A 14,796-nucleotide genomic window follows, 5' to 3' on the forward strand; every position below is an offset into this window, starting at 1 on the left:
TTGGTCATTCCGTGAAAACTCTGTCACTATTCTTGTTTAATGAAGGTGTTGGCAGATTTATTTTGGTAATGAATTAATGAACAAAAATACACTTAAAGACGTGGTCACGCGGTCGTTCACGTGACTATTTAACAAGGATATTGACAGATTTTTCAAGGACCAAATGATTTATGATGGACAAACTCATGGACCACTTCTAATGGTTTTCATGGTCAGATTCCAAAGTGAATAGTTATGCTAATCTCAGTAACGTCTTAGCTAAAAAGCCTAATTGAATTCCTAAGTGGTGGATTGTTTGATAAATAGAGACTTTCTTTTTAACTCATTAAGTCTCATATTCAACTTTTTAATTCTCTTTTAGTCTAATTTAGAATAACAATATCGCTTGTATATGAAAATTTAATGACAACTGAAGGATCGAATTTTAGTCTCTTATTAACAAATTCATATGGTTTGCACATCCGAGAGAGTGTTTTTCACTAAGGCCAATTATTAGTTATTATGCCCTGGTATAGCTTCTAAGAGACCAACTTATACAATGAAACGTCATACCTATTTGCATCATTAGCACGAGACGCCGCGATAATGTGTACCTTTGTCATATAAATCATTTTCCTCCTATAAAAAGTTGAAAATTAATAATGTAATTGCTTTTGTAGGTTGTTAGTATTAGAATAGGTCATGAGTTCGATTAAATTTTGAACTTGGCTGATAATGACCCGAAACCACAAGAATTTGGTTGGTATTAGAATAGGTCATGAATTCGATTATATTTTGGCCTCGGCTCATAATGACCTGAAACCACAAGAATTTTGTTTGTATTAGAATAGGTCATGAATTCGATTATATTTTGGCCTCAGCTCATAATGACCCGAAATCACAAGGATTTTGTACACGAGATTAGATTTGATATTATCGTTATCTCACGGAGTTTAAATCTGATCGATAATTTAAAATCTTAGAGATAATTATTTTGATTTTCGTAGGTATTATTATCTCAACCGTGCATTCTTCATCCATATCATACGTATGTATACAAAATCCCATATAGAAGTGTGCTTGAGATTAACTTGAAGAATTAGATTTTGATGCCATTTGAGAAACTAAATTGTATTTCAAAGGAGATAAAAAGGGAACAACAATATGCAGATACATATTTTAATGCTTGCTGGGAAACAACTCGCAAATCTCCTCAACTGTCTTGACCTTAATCAAATCTGCAAGCTTTTGAAACATAAGATCCTGCAATTCCTTCACGGATAAAAAATTTGCAGTGCATAAGAGATCAATGACAACGTTGGCTTGGTCCAGTTCCTCTACAAACTCAGCCTCCCACTCTTCGATTAGTTGTGTGTTGGACGTGCTTTTTGTAGTACCCTGATGAGAAGCATTGTTGTGCTTTATCTTCCACCACTCTATCACCATGACTAGGGTTTTGGAGTTGACCTCTGGCAATGGTATCAAATGGTTGACACCGATCACGTCGACTAGGGATTTTATGGGTTCCGACAGCGCTGCCATAGCTTCTTCTACTTCGAATATTTCGTTGTTTGAGCTCCTCAGTTTCACAACCCTACTCTTTGACACCGACAACATGGCGATTGGTCGTTGAAGTATAACTGAAAAGAGGAGAAACTATTGTGTTATGAAATAGTTATTAAGCAAACTCTGGTATTGTGTGTATCTAGTTATTAAAGAAATAAGTAAATAGAAGGCACTCGAGCAATTGTTGCTCATATTGTATTAAATTGAATTTCATAAGATTTCCTACCTAGATTTAGAATTCCATTTTCTTTGAAAAGAAAAGTTTTGGAATTCGATTGGATTTTGGATTTCCTATTGAGATTTGGATTCCATTTTTTTTTTAAATTTTTTGCATGTGTTTCAATATCCTAGTGAATAGGGTGTAAAACTTAGAAAACAATTTTTCACGGAAAAAAAAAATCTAAAATCATACATTTACGTAAATATGATAAGTAAAAAACTTAACAATATATCACAACAATTCCCACCGCATATAACATTTACACTTCTTAACAATATATACTAATTAAGTTCTTGCAAACTAAACATTTATTTTCTCTATCAAGATGCTAACTAAACACTTATAAGCATGAGATATATTCATATCGTTAGCATATCCTTTTTTGTTGAAAAATAGAAATGCTACACACGAAATTCCTGAATTAATCCGTTCGAGAATTTGAGTACATATCAAACAAAACTATTGATCTATCACAAAAAGTTTAAAACATAAATTCATTACCTAATACTCAAAACGCAGAAGAGTAGAGTACCTAAACACTACAACATGATATATTAAACTGAAATATTAATGCGTAAGTTTCTTCTACAACTTTGTAAAGTAAAGAAAATTCACCTTTCGAATGTTCCTATTGCAATTTCGTAGCTTGAACTTGAAGTACTAGAGGCTGACAGAGTGGATCGTGGCAGAAACTGAGTGAACAAGGTAAAAAGAGGGAGAAAGAAGCAGCATCGTGGCAGAAGAAAACTGAGTAAAAAAAGAGGAGTGAAAATTAAAGTGAGAAATTATTACCAAAAAAAAATAAAAAATTAAAGTGAGAAATTGCAAAAGAAGGGTAGAAAGAGAGACGCCAATACTTGTGAGGATAGCTGCCCAACTTGATTTCAAATAGGTCACAACCTTGTAAAACATCTAAAATAACAATCTAAAGATTTAGTAGTTATCCGTACTTGATTAACACTATTTTTTGAAGTCTTGACTAAATAAGTTTTTAAAGGAACTTTTAAAATATTAAGAGCTCGTTTGAAAGTACTTCAAAATTGCTGAAAGCACTTTTGGTAAAAATTCTTTTGAAACCAATTTTTAGTAAAAAAAAAAAAAAAAAAAGAATAAGTAAATCCTTGAACACACTTCAAGTACTTTTTGAACTAAAGAAAACATTTTCTATAAAAACGCTTTCAAATATTTTAAAAATACTTTCAAACATGATTAATACATCCCATGACATATGTTCAGTGGAAACTGAACCGAAGCCGTCGACCAAAACTTAACCGATAGGAAACCCTAACTAGCCTAGGGCTTTTGGGTGGATATATATACCAATTAGCATTGGGGAAAAGGAAGCGAGAGCTGCAATGATCTGGTTGTACAAGGTTGTAACTTTTAATTGTATCCTAGTTTGAGTTGGATTAGAATCTTGGAATGTAGGGTGTATACTTACACTAAAAATGGGGGATGAACAATTTTGGAAACAAACATCTCTCCAATTCTCTCCCCGCCGTCCCTCTCTTTCTCTCACATAAATAGGTCACAATAGTTTTGAGGATATGTTGTTAATTTTGTTATGTTTGTATTTTATTTCCTATTAGGATTCCTTTCAAGCCTAGGGTTGAGGTAAGGTATAAAACCTACTTTGCTATCAGTTAGGGTTATTATCCTTATGATTGTCATATGTTGATGAGGACCCAGAAGAGGCATAGCTCCTGCAACAACATGAACACAGAGTTGATGGACCTGCCCATTGAAATCCTTATCAACATCCTTCTGAGTGGCGAAGCCACGTGGGAGCGACGAGTGGCGACCGCCACTCCCCTCGCCGGGAAACACCACTGGACCCCAGGTCTTCGCCACTCCCCTCGCTCTCGTCGGAATTCATGGTGGAGGAGATTAACAGAGGTCTAGAAGAAAGTCGAAGAAGGGATTACGGTGGGGACGACGAAGGAGGGGGTGGGAGTGGGATCGACGGGGAAGGAGATGTGGTTGCGATGGACGGAGGAGAGGTTGATGGAGGAGGTGTGGGGATGAGATTGACGAAAAGCGGTTGTGGGTGTCGGGTCTGGGAGAAAAGTAAGGAAGAAGATGGGTGTTTGGATGTGGGTTGAAGATAAAGTTGGGTGTTTGGTTAACAAGATAACAAGTATTGGGGAAGAGTTTTAAATGACAAGTGTTTTAAAGTTGGGTGTTTGGTTAACAAGATAACAAGTATTTGTGGTTTTATTTTTGGGAGTTTTAACAAAAAAACTCCTGGTACTGTTCACTTTTAACGAAAAACCACATTTATACATTTCTCTGGTGCTATTCACTATACCTTTAAAAAGGGTTTTTCATTAAAAATGAAGTTTTTTGGAGTTTTTTTTAGTTTTCCTTTTATTTTTAAGTCTTGTATGTATTTTTATTTTCTCTTTTAAGACTCCCACCGTATTTATCTTAAACTCTCACATTATTTATAAATATTGTATTACTTTAAAAACAATGTAAATATTGTTTAATGCTTATTTTACGATAATTTAAATCTATCTAGGCTCCCGCCTAGATCTCGTCTAGGCACCTAGCTGCTAGGTCTCAGTCCGTTGTTTGATTAGTACCTAACATTTTTTAGGATCTAATCCTAGTCAATTTAAGTTTCTTACATTGGCTTAGATATTATTGCTTACAACTGCTTGGGTGGAGAGACCATTTTCTGCTATGAATATTGAGTCAAAACTTTGCACTATCTAATGTGAAAGTAACCGCTTCGATTGAACTTTACACTTTTGAATTTCGCCCCTCCCCTCTGAAAATCCTGGCTTCGCCACTGCTTCTGAGGCTGCCTATAAATTCGATTCATCGCATCCTATGTGTATCCAAGGCCTTCTTAAACACGGTTGACGGCCTCTCTTTTGTCACTGCACACGCATCGTTTACTTGGTAGTAGTACTGATTGTACCAGTAATGTTCCTCATGAAACACCTCAATTTGTTCTTCTCATCGAATCCTCAGAAGGAAAAGGAAATATTACGCACCCATTACCGTACCTTAGAGACAACAACACCATGAGAGAGGTCAAAGATGCAAATACTTCCGGGGTTTGGTCCAGACTGCCGTATTTCACGTCTCTTATTTTTTGCAACTTGTTTTTCTTTCGAGGGAAGATCAGTTCTAAAGCTTACCGACCTTTCTTATTGGATCCTCTTAAGGGGAAGTTCTAATGCTTCCTGCAGCCAATAATACAGGTCTCAGCTGCCAGTGTGATTCGTACGGCATGGGACTTGACAGAATAACCAACAACTTCGAGATTGTTCGTATTTCCCAACATACCAATGAGAAACCCCCGTGGAACAAAATGGTGAAAATGGTATCGGTGGCTGCAGTTCTTGTACTTGGCACAAACTCATGGCGAGAGATAAATTCGGTTCTTCCTCCTTGCCTCCGGTTCTCCAACGAAACATCTGCATATGGAGACACACATTGGTTGGTTCTTCGTCCAAATAAGTACTCAACTATTGGGGTAGAAAGCGATGTACCTAGTATACTTTCCTTCAACTTCAAGAAAGAGGAGAGTTTTGTTGGACTCCTCACCCGACCTTAGAAAAAAAAGTCGGTATCTCCCTCGCGCTTCTTCACTTGCTTCATTTGAGAGGATCTTTAACCCTAGTGGATTGTTCGTCAGATAGTCATATGGAGATATGGGGATTGAAAAGTTATGACAAGAAAGAGTGGGTTCTCAACTACAAAATAGATATGAAACATCCTTTTCGGAATCTTCATGCGTCGGCATGTAGTGAATGGGAGCACGGTATATTTTTTCCAAGATACTTGCCATGAGCACACCAGTAGAAGTTTATTTCTTTTGGATCTAACATGTATTTCTAATGAAGCGTGCAAAACTCGAAGGTAGTAAATATTATAAGTGGATCTTTAGTTGTTCCGAGAGCTTGATTTCTCTAAAGAATTATGGAGATTTGGTTGAAGCAAAACAAGCTACTGAAATATCTACGTCTATTGAGAATCTGGCTGAAGCTGGAAAAGCACGCGGGAGAAATTTGGTTTACTTTAGATCAAGAGGAGCTTTATGATCTTATTATATTATCATATTTGGGGTTTTGATGTTTTTTCTTAATAAATGCTCAGTTTCTAATTCTCGGAGATCTTCTCCCCACAACCTTGTCCAAATTACTTTGTTAGTTTCTATATATATAAGGTTTGGATTAAGGGATACACGCTTTTAGCACATATTTTGACATCCATTTTGTAGGGCCCACTTAAAAATGTATTTAAACAATCTGAACCGCGTCTATATTTTAATGCATCATTCATAAATGCTAGTCTCAAAATTGGCATCAACTGCACAATGGATGATTTCAAGATCTTTTTATCCTTCAAGTTTGTGTTGTGGGCATGCCAACTCGTGGCCTGGAGGCCTAGCGAGTAAGGCCGCAAGTAGGGATGGGCAAAATACCCATTAGTTTGGGTAACCGCGATTACCCGCCCATTTAAAATTCACGGTTATGGTTATGGGTCTTTTAGATGAATAAACGGTTATGGGTATAACCGTTTATCCATGAAATAAATATGGGCGGTTATAAGTATTACCCGAGGTTATAACGGGTATCCATTTACCCATTTAATTTAATGTATGTAAAATTAAAAAAAAAAATTAAAAACCCTAAATTTTCAATCTCTTCGCGTCTCAAACGCCCCGTCTCCTGCTCATCTCTCCCTCCTCGCTGCCCTCTCTCATCTCCGCCGCTCATCTATTAAATTAACAAATTTCCGTAATTAATCCTTTACAAACATTGACATGCGAGAAGTTGTGTATATATATATTCTTGCTATAATTAGCTCCTCCAAAGTGATTAAAGGCCGCCCAACCTTCAATCTTTCTCTCAGGGAAAAAGATAATTATGACTTCAGGTATGTTTCTTTTGTGCTGGCTTTAGTTCTTATATGTTTTTCTTCTTTTCTTATGTTTGCATCTGTTGAAGATACAAAATAGCTAGGGTTCTGCATATATATATATATATATATATATATTGGGGGATTAGGATCAATTACTTATTGCATAAAAGTGTTTAGAAACGGGGACATATCTCCTTCTTTGCTATTATAATTAAAGACTCGCTTAGTTGTAACAGAAAAATATCGTTCGTAAACTATTATTTCAATTATTGGAACTGTATGAGGACTTAAATGATTAAAATAGGGAAATGCATGATAAGATGTATCTATAACAGTGTTTAATTGTCAGAAAATGAAAATTATGACAAATTTTTCTTTTGTAATTTTCAAGTTGTTAAAAAAAACATGTAGACGGGTGAAAAAATGGGTAAATGGGTAAAAAAAGGGCAAGCTGGTTCAAAAACAGGTAAATGGGTAAATGATTATGGTTAAATGGGTAAATGGTTATGGTTATGGTTAAATGGGTAAATGGTTATGGTTAAATGGGTATACGGTTATGGGTATGGGTATAACCGTTTATGCAATTACCCAACGGGTAAACAGTTATGCAGGTATGAACATAAACGATTATAGGTAAATAACCGCGGTTACCCGTCCACCATAACCGTTGCACATCCCTAGCCGCAAGTGATCTGCGCTTTGTCTGACTTCTTTCAAAACGATAGTGACTGAGGAGGGAAATAATATAACTAGAATTAGCATTATTACTTTTCATAATATTCGTTTTGCTAATTGATCATGAGTATATGGTTAAGATGGTGTACGTCTTAACTAGAAGTGTGCAGTGATAGACATCCAACTCGATAGCTTTTAGTTAGAGTTACACCTTGCTTCTCTAACTCGTCTAGGACTCTTACTTTAAACATACTCTATTAGAACACCTACACCTCTTACATACATATGTACCTGTTAAAATCAATGATAATATACTGAAAATTATCAAACCCTACAAGGAGTGGGAGAGAAGAGATATGTTGACGAGCCAGAAGAGGATGAGGCACGGTACCTGCAACAACACCATCACCCACACCACCAACACAACACAACCGAGTTGATAGACCTACCCATCGAAATCCCCATCGACATCCTTTCAAAACTGCCTGTAAATTCAGCTCGTTGCCTGCAATGTTTATCTAAGGCAGTGTTAAACAAGGTTGACGACCTCACTTTTGTTACACTGCACACGCAACGTCGACTTATGCTTCTTATTCAGTCCCCAAGAGGATATATCGTGCACCCGAAGAAATACCACAGCAGCAACGCCTCAAAAATGAACTTATTGAAGCAAGAGCTGCAAGCGAGCAATTGTTTCCCAGTTTTGGTCCAAACTGCCATGTAGTTTGTACTTTGCTTTTGTATTCTGCAACTTGTTTTTCTTTGACGGGAGATGTTCTTATGGGTATGGATCTGTCTCGTTGAATCCTCTTGAGGGAGAAGTTCTATTGCTCCCGCTCCCAAAAGCCAAAGCCAAAGCCAATTATACATGTCTGGTCGCCAATGATTGCTATGAAATGGGATTTGACAGCATAACCAACACCTACAACATTGTTCGTGTTTCCCCACATGAAACCGATGACCAAGATCCGGAACGCCCGTGGCACAAGAAATTGGAAGTTGGTGGCTGAAGTTCTTGCCACGGTGAGAGATAAACTCGGTTTCTCCTTACAATTTATGCTACAACCACCACAAACCCGCATTTGCATACAGACACGCATAGGTTGGTTAGTCCCTCAGGAAAGAGTAGTTCGTTTGACTTGAGGAAAGAGTAGTTCTTTTGGACTCCCCATCCCACCTTAGAGAAAAAGTCCGGTACCCTCATCGAGCGTTTTTCACTTGCTTAATTTGGGAGGATCGTTAGCCCTAGTGGATGCCTCATCAGATGAATATATGGAGACGGTAGGTATCGTACGAGGATCTTTAGCTGTACAGGGAGCTTGATTTCTCGACAGAATCACGAGCGCGGAGGCTTAAGCTTCATGTCACTCTAACTAGCTGTAACTTGTGTTTTTCCGTATCAATAGAATATCAATAGTGCGAAAATTTATCAGACAATACATATCAGACGATGTTCTGTTTGAATACATATCAGACAATATATTGATGTGCGAAAATTTATCAATGGTTTTGGTTGTTTTTGCTTTTCGGAAATCAAGAAAACCAAGTCGACGATAAAGGTCTAAAAGATAATCACACTTTGATCAGCTATATGCTATGGTGGATTCCCAGGCATTTACAGATTATTCGCGTGTGCAAATTACGATCATGTAGTTCCAACTGAAACTGTCGGCTGAAACCCACAGCCCAGTAAAAAGCAAAAAGCTACAGGCCATTTCACAATATACACAAATTGAGAAATTACAGAAAGGTGACAAGGTCTCCATAGCATGAATAAGTTCTTTAGTGAATCGGCTTTCATGGATTCTGCTGTGTTGATCAAGGGGCTGGACGGGGTAGTCGCTTGGCAATTTCCTGCCGAAATAAGTCACACTGTCAGCATTCCAAGCAATAGATAAGCTTTGGATTTAAGGTTTATAATTTGGTTTAAAGTTCTGGTTTATGAGGGTAGAAATCTGAAGTTTGTATGGAGTCTACTGTAAATAATAACATTTCAACGGCTAATAACAGAACCATCCTATGACCGAAATGTAAATGTAATTAGGGTTACCTCAAACAGCTGATTAATATTATCTGCTGTCTTTGCAGATGTCTCGATAAAGAACATTCCATTCTTTTCAGCGTATTCAATTCCCTCCTTTATAAATAAAAGAGATGTTTATTTAGTCATAGGAATGTCTACCTTGCAAATACATGGAAAGAAGATGCAATAGATTGAGTGGTAAAGAACTCACTTGAACAGGAACTTCACGTTTCTCATGAAGATCAGCTTTGTTACCGACTAAGGCCAAGACGATATCAGGGCTCCCATGTTTCTGTAGCTCCTATAGAGAGCTAATACTTATCAATTGTTGGAAAACGCAAATTCGCACCAAAAGAAACCAGTTATTAAAAACTAGAAATAATAAGTGTAATCTAAACAAAAATTCATCTTTGGTAAAGTCCATGTAGCAGGGCAATGTAGCACATTCAATAGAGCTTAAGCTTCCACAATGCACATTGATATGCAACTATCCAATTATTAGCTCCTTGTTCAATACAGTCAGCCGCTCTTCCTCCATGGAGTAGTTCTGTTCTTAGTCAGCCAACTGGGAACTCAGTGTCCCACATGTTTAAGTCTCAGAAAATTTATTAAAAAAATAAAAAACTAAACCATACTTTTCTCACTGTTATTAAAAAAATTACAAAAATTTATCACAAGAATTAAGATTTTGATTGTAGACTATAACTTATGCAACCGGTGAGGTATAAATTCTGCAATTGGACCCATTTTGAAACCTCATATTTTATTCAATAGTTTTTACCTCTGTCAAACCTGATGCTTGCTTAAATGTGGAGGCAAGAGTATAAGGATCATTTCCAAAGAAAGAAAAAAACAAAGGATGTACACCTAAATAATTTAAAAAAAAAAAGATCACAATTTATGATTTTGTGCCCTTCAGCAAAGATACCTTAACCCAATACTGCGCTTTGTTGAAAGAATCAGGACTTGTTATATCATACACAACAACTGCAACTGCAGCACCACGATAATAAAGTGGGGCCAATGCAGCATACCTGAATATGAGTTAATCAACAATCAATACTCTTCTGCAAAAGGATAATACTGCAAGAAAAAGTATCCAGGGAAGAGTAAAGGAGAGGGCAAATGCGGATGCCTTGGAAACAAGAACATATGATGAAACTTCGCCATAAAACATTATATATGTCTTAAACTAATGTTCATATATCCAAAACTGTATGGCCAAAATACCTCTCTTGTCCTGCAGTGTCCCATATTTCAAATTTAACTGTTGTAGAATCTTGCAAAGCTATCGTCTGTGACAAGAATGAAGCTCCAACAGTCACCTGGAATCATTTAAAACCAGAAAATTTGAGTAAATGATCATCATAATAACTTCTATATATTGAAACCCAAAAACAGAGTACATAGACAAAACATTTCTCGGAAGTAAAAAAAAATCATGAGACCTACATGCGGTTAACATATAGCAGTAACATGTTCCTAACCTTGGATGTGGGGTCAAACTGACCACGAACAAAACGCAGAACAATACAACTTTTACCAACTCCAGAATCGCCCAACAATACTAGCTGAAGAGTGACAAGAACGAAAGGTTAGTTGGATTCGGTTGTACGCCTTATATAAATCATAACAGGCTCCACCAATATGTTACTGCTTTTACCAATAAGTAGAATCCTCTTAAACTTCTACATAGGAGTTTGAGGGTTTTATAGGGGAAAACATACAAACTGATTTTTATAGACAATTTCTTTATAACCACAATACCGAATGCATCTCATTATCACTTTTTCAAAGGAAACATTTGCTTAACTAAACTCAATGATAAATTCTAATTCTGCTAATATGCTCAGCTCCACCTACTACCAGTTTGCAGAAGACAAGTTATCTTATGAGTTTCATCAATCCGATCCGACATAAATAACTGATTCAAGAAATTAGTTTTAATCATAAATCTAAAAGATGTCAAGAGTCGAGACCATATTTTCATTCTTATGCCGTTGGGACACATTTATGTAATGTATCGGTTCAGATAGAAAATTACAAATGCATCGAAACTCACTAGTCATATATGTTTAGTTAAAGTTAGCATTTTTCCAAACCCACAGTAACTTTCAAATGATCAGAAATTAGTAATGAGTATAATGACTCAAGCATCACACACTGTAAACTCCAGATAAGTGACAGTAACATCATTAATTGAATAAATCTACCCTAAATAAATACCTTTACGCGCAGATTTTTGGCATCAGAAGCTCCACCGTTTTCGGAATTTGGCCCGGCCAACAGCCCAGAACTCCTATCTGCAAGCAAACAATCCCCATTCAATCAAATTCAAAGAAAACAAAAAAAGAAACAAAATTCACAAAAGGGTTATCGCAATCGAAGCAATTAGTGAAAACCCAAATCCTAATTAAGCAAACAAACAACCACTCTCTCTCCCTCTCTCAATGTTTCAACTCAATCTCGCCGAGCTTAGAAATCAAGGATATTGACCAAATCAAAAGATCTCAGACAGAAATTTCAATGTGATCAAATCGGAACAGTAAAACCCTAGAAATTAAATCCCTCAGAGGATCCATTTACCTGGAAGGGAGGCTGAGCAACCCATTGCGAGCCTCTGATGTTCTTATTGAATATGCAACTGTAAATTATCGGTGCCCGCGTGTAGGTAGGTGCGTGTGGATCTAGGGTTTATGTGGAGGAGAGGAGAGGGAACAGGGAAGGTGAGTGAAATTGCAGAGATGCTGGGTAATTGGAGGTAAAGTCTAGGTCGTTAATGGCTGGTACAAACAAACTTTGTAAGGAAGGAGACCGCACGTTTTTACAAGCCTAGAAGTGTGTGAACCATTTTCACTTCTTAACTTTCGCTTGTGTTCGTACCATAGAGAATCAGAAACTGTGAGTTTGTTCGAAAAATCTATAATCAAATATATAAATGTTTCAAGATCAACCATAACGACTAATAAATCGTATTTTCTTTCTTAGTTGATGTGACTAATAAATCGTATTTTCTTTCTTAGTTGATGTGACTAATAAATCGTATTTTCTTTCTTAGTATTACGATTTAGTGATATTCTTTTTTACTGGTAAATGAGAGGTCTTAGGTTTAATTATCACCAAAGACGATTTTGAACCAATTATTGCTAGTACATTGTAAGGCTAAGTCTAACCCCTTCCCTCATTGTTTTCTTTGGTGATGACTTGGGCAGTGTTTTTCTTTTTATTTGGGTCAAGACTTTTCAGCATTGTTAACAACAATTCCCTTTATTTAAACGAAAAACTAATAAAAAGGTCTTGAAAACTTTGAGTTTTAATGATAAGGACAAAATAAAGGGTAAAGTGAATAGTACCAGGATTGATTTTTTAGTGTAAAAATGTGATTTTTCGTTAAAATGAACAGTACCGAGTGCTTTTCGTTAAAGTTCCCTTATTTAAACACATATTTTAGATGAAAACTATTTTTGTATAGGGACAAGACTCAAGAGGGGAATGAGCACAAACAAAACTACAATTTTACATATCTGGCCTTCAAGATTCTAAAATACCAACTAAATCACTTGGAGTTTCACAAAGGTTTATGAAGATTCAGATTTAGACTAACTTTGCCAAAAAATTCAGCACCATAACTCAATTTTTGTAAGCATGTTGAACAATGCTTTCCTCAAATCTTTGCTGAAAACCTTGCAGAAGCACAAACACAGGGTAATCACTCTCTCAACAACACTAATAATTTTTTTATTCCTTTTTTTTTTTTAAAGGGGGACTTAGTAGCAAACCACCGTTGTCCACTCTTTCCAGGCCCAGAGAGGCTATGGAGAATTTCACCATGCTCGTGGCCACAATCAAGTAGACTCACCAGTTTGGAGCCTCGAACCTGAAAACTCCCACATTTTTTATTTATTAGAGGGTCTCAGTTTGCGCCCTTATCACTGACCACTTGTGGTTACAATTCTAATATATTTGGGAATTACTCTAAAACTCTGGGCTAGGTGTTCTTTGGGCTCAAACTAGGTAACATTAAGAACTTTATGACCCAATTTTGTGTTGCTTGTTCAATTTAGAAATCCTTTATTAGCCCAAATCATCAAAGGGTCCAAATTTCTATTCACACAATGCTTTAGGAGATTCAGCGTTCTTATTTCCTAGCAGCCAAATCTCACCCCAAAACTTCTCCATATACAAAATACAACATCTTGCATTACTTTGTTACATCCCTTTAGAAATGTTTTTAGTATGAGTGAATTTTATTGATAGAAAAAAAAGTTATACTCAGTGTTTAAACCATCGTATAGGTGGAAATTTTGATATGGAAATTTATGGAAATATCGATGATATAGTGATATCGATATTGGTTATATTTGATAAAAACTATGAAAATTTACAATAGGGTGGGTATATCAACTCATTATTTAGTTGAAATTGGAGAAAAAATTCTCAAAAATTTTAAAAGTTTGAAATCTGCAATGGCTTATGGGAAAATTCTTATAGTGAATAGGTAAATATCGTCGACATTCATTCATTTTCCTATATCTAGCCAATATAGGATGAAGTTTGGGTTTCACCCCTTTTTCAATATCGATACTAGTTATTCCTAGTCAGAAGAAAAATAAACCTTACAACCTCAAATATTTCTTTTTCTTTTTCTAATTTTTCTAAAACATAAGTCCAAATTTGTCATGTCTGGCATCATATGTACCAAATAGATATCCAAGTCCTAGGTAGCTGGTCATCTATAGACTTGTCTACAGTGGAACGTACCATATGGAAATGGAATGCAAAGGAATTATGAAGGATATATCCCATCGGCAGTGGAGTGGCAAGTAGCTCAGAAACATGAGGTTGGAAATAAGCAAATATAGACATACTTGGGTGATATTTAGATGTCCTGAGGATTAGACTAAGCAACTTCCTGGGGGACAATCCCACCTGAAGTGAAATAATTGAAGTCCTTTTTGAAGCAACATCGATCGTTGATTTTTCAGCTACTAAGACATTTTGCTTATAACCACATCCTTCCTTGTTTAACTTTCCAATCTTTAAACTGTTGTAGTTGGTGGTACCCAACAATTACTCTTCAATAATAATAGAGCATTTCTAATAGTTTCTTTCATTTTTGGGTTCAATATCTAGTTTCAACTTTTGGAAATGGAATGGTTCAGAAAGAGACATCGTGGCGGAACTATGTGGAGGGATAGACTGACTTTATTCAGTGTTTAAAATATCAGTAGCGATGGAAATATCGAAATGCAAATTTGTAAAAATATCTACGGATACAGACTACAGTACATATCGATATCGGTTGCTCTCGATATAAGTGTTTCTCCTATATATAACAAATGTGTCAGAAATATTGACGATATTTGTCGATTTTAGTCTAAACTTAGTAGTTTCTCTAATATGAGGTGAAATTTAAACTTCACCTTCTATTTCCATATCTTTCTCTGATTCTTTG

The 14,796-nt window shown here is 36.2% G+C and overlaps 2 protein-coding genes across 2 annotated transcripts; both read right to left on the minus strand.

The window, feature by feature from the left end:
* Positions 1-1,158: 1,158 nt before the first annotated feature.
* On the minus strand, positions 1,159-1,596 carry LOC126614315 (SKP1-like protein 1). The gene has a single exon (XM_050281907.1). It carries the CDS (start codon positions 1,594-1,596, stop codon positions 1,159-1,161), a length of 438 nt encoding a protein of 145 aa, XP_050137864.1.
* Positions 1,597-8,872: 7,276 nt separating this feature from the next.
* LOC126629990 (ras-related protein RABF1) lies at positions 8,873-12,252 on the minus strand. Its single transcript, XM_050300168.1, has 8 exons — positions 11,928-12,252; positions 11,568-11,644; positions 10,829-10,912; positions 10,572-10,666; positions 10,270-10,375; positions 9,553-9,642; positions 9,369-9,455; positions 8,873-9,172 (listed from the first exon to the last, which is right to left on the minus strand). The coding sequence occupies exons 1-8, from the start codon at positions 11,950-11,952 to the stop codon at positions 9,137-9,139; spliced, it is 600 nt and encodes a 199-aa protein (XP_050156125.1). The 5' UTR covers positions 11,953-12,252; the 3' UTR covers positions 8,873-9,136.
* Positions 12,253-14,796: the final 2,544 nt, after the last annotated feature.

The sequence above is a fragment of the Malus sylvestris genome, chromosome 1 (genome assembly GCF_916048215.2).
Source record: "Malus sylvestris chromosome 1, drMalSylv7.2, whole genome shotgun sequence".
Lineage (NCBI taxonomy): Eukaryota > Viridiplantae > Streptophyta > Magnoliopsida > Rosales > Rosaceae > Malus > Malus sylvestris.

Coding starts and splice junctions, on each gene's coding strand:
- LOC126614315 (XM_050281907.1), bottom strand. CDS start 1,596: ATGTTGTCGGTGTCAAAGAGTAGGGTTGTGAAACTGAGGAGCTCAAAC.
- LOC126629990 (XM_050300168.1), bottom strand. CDS start 11,952: ATGGGTTGCTCAGCCTCCCTTCCAG. Junction 11,645..11,927: donor TTGCTCAGCCTCCCTTCCAG/GTAAATGGATCC, acceptor GTTTGCTTGCAG/ATAGGAGTTCTGGGCTGTTG. Junction 10,376..10,571: donor GACACTGCAGGACAAGAGAG/GTATTTTGGCCA, acceptor ACTCATATTCAG/GTATGCTGCATTGGCCCCAC.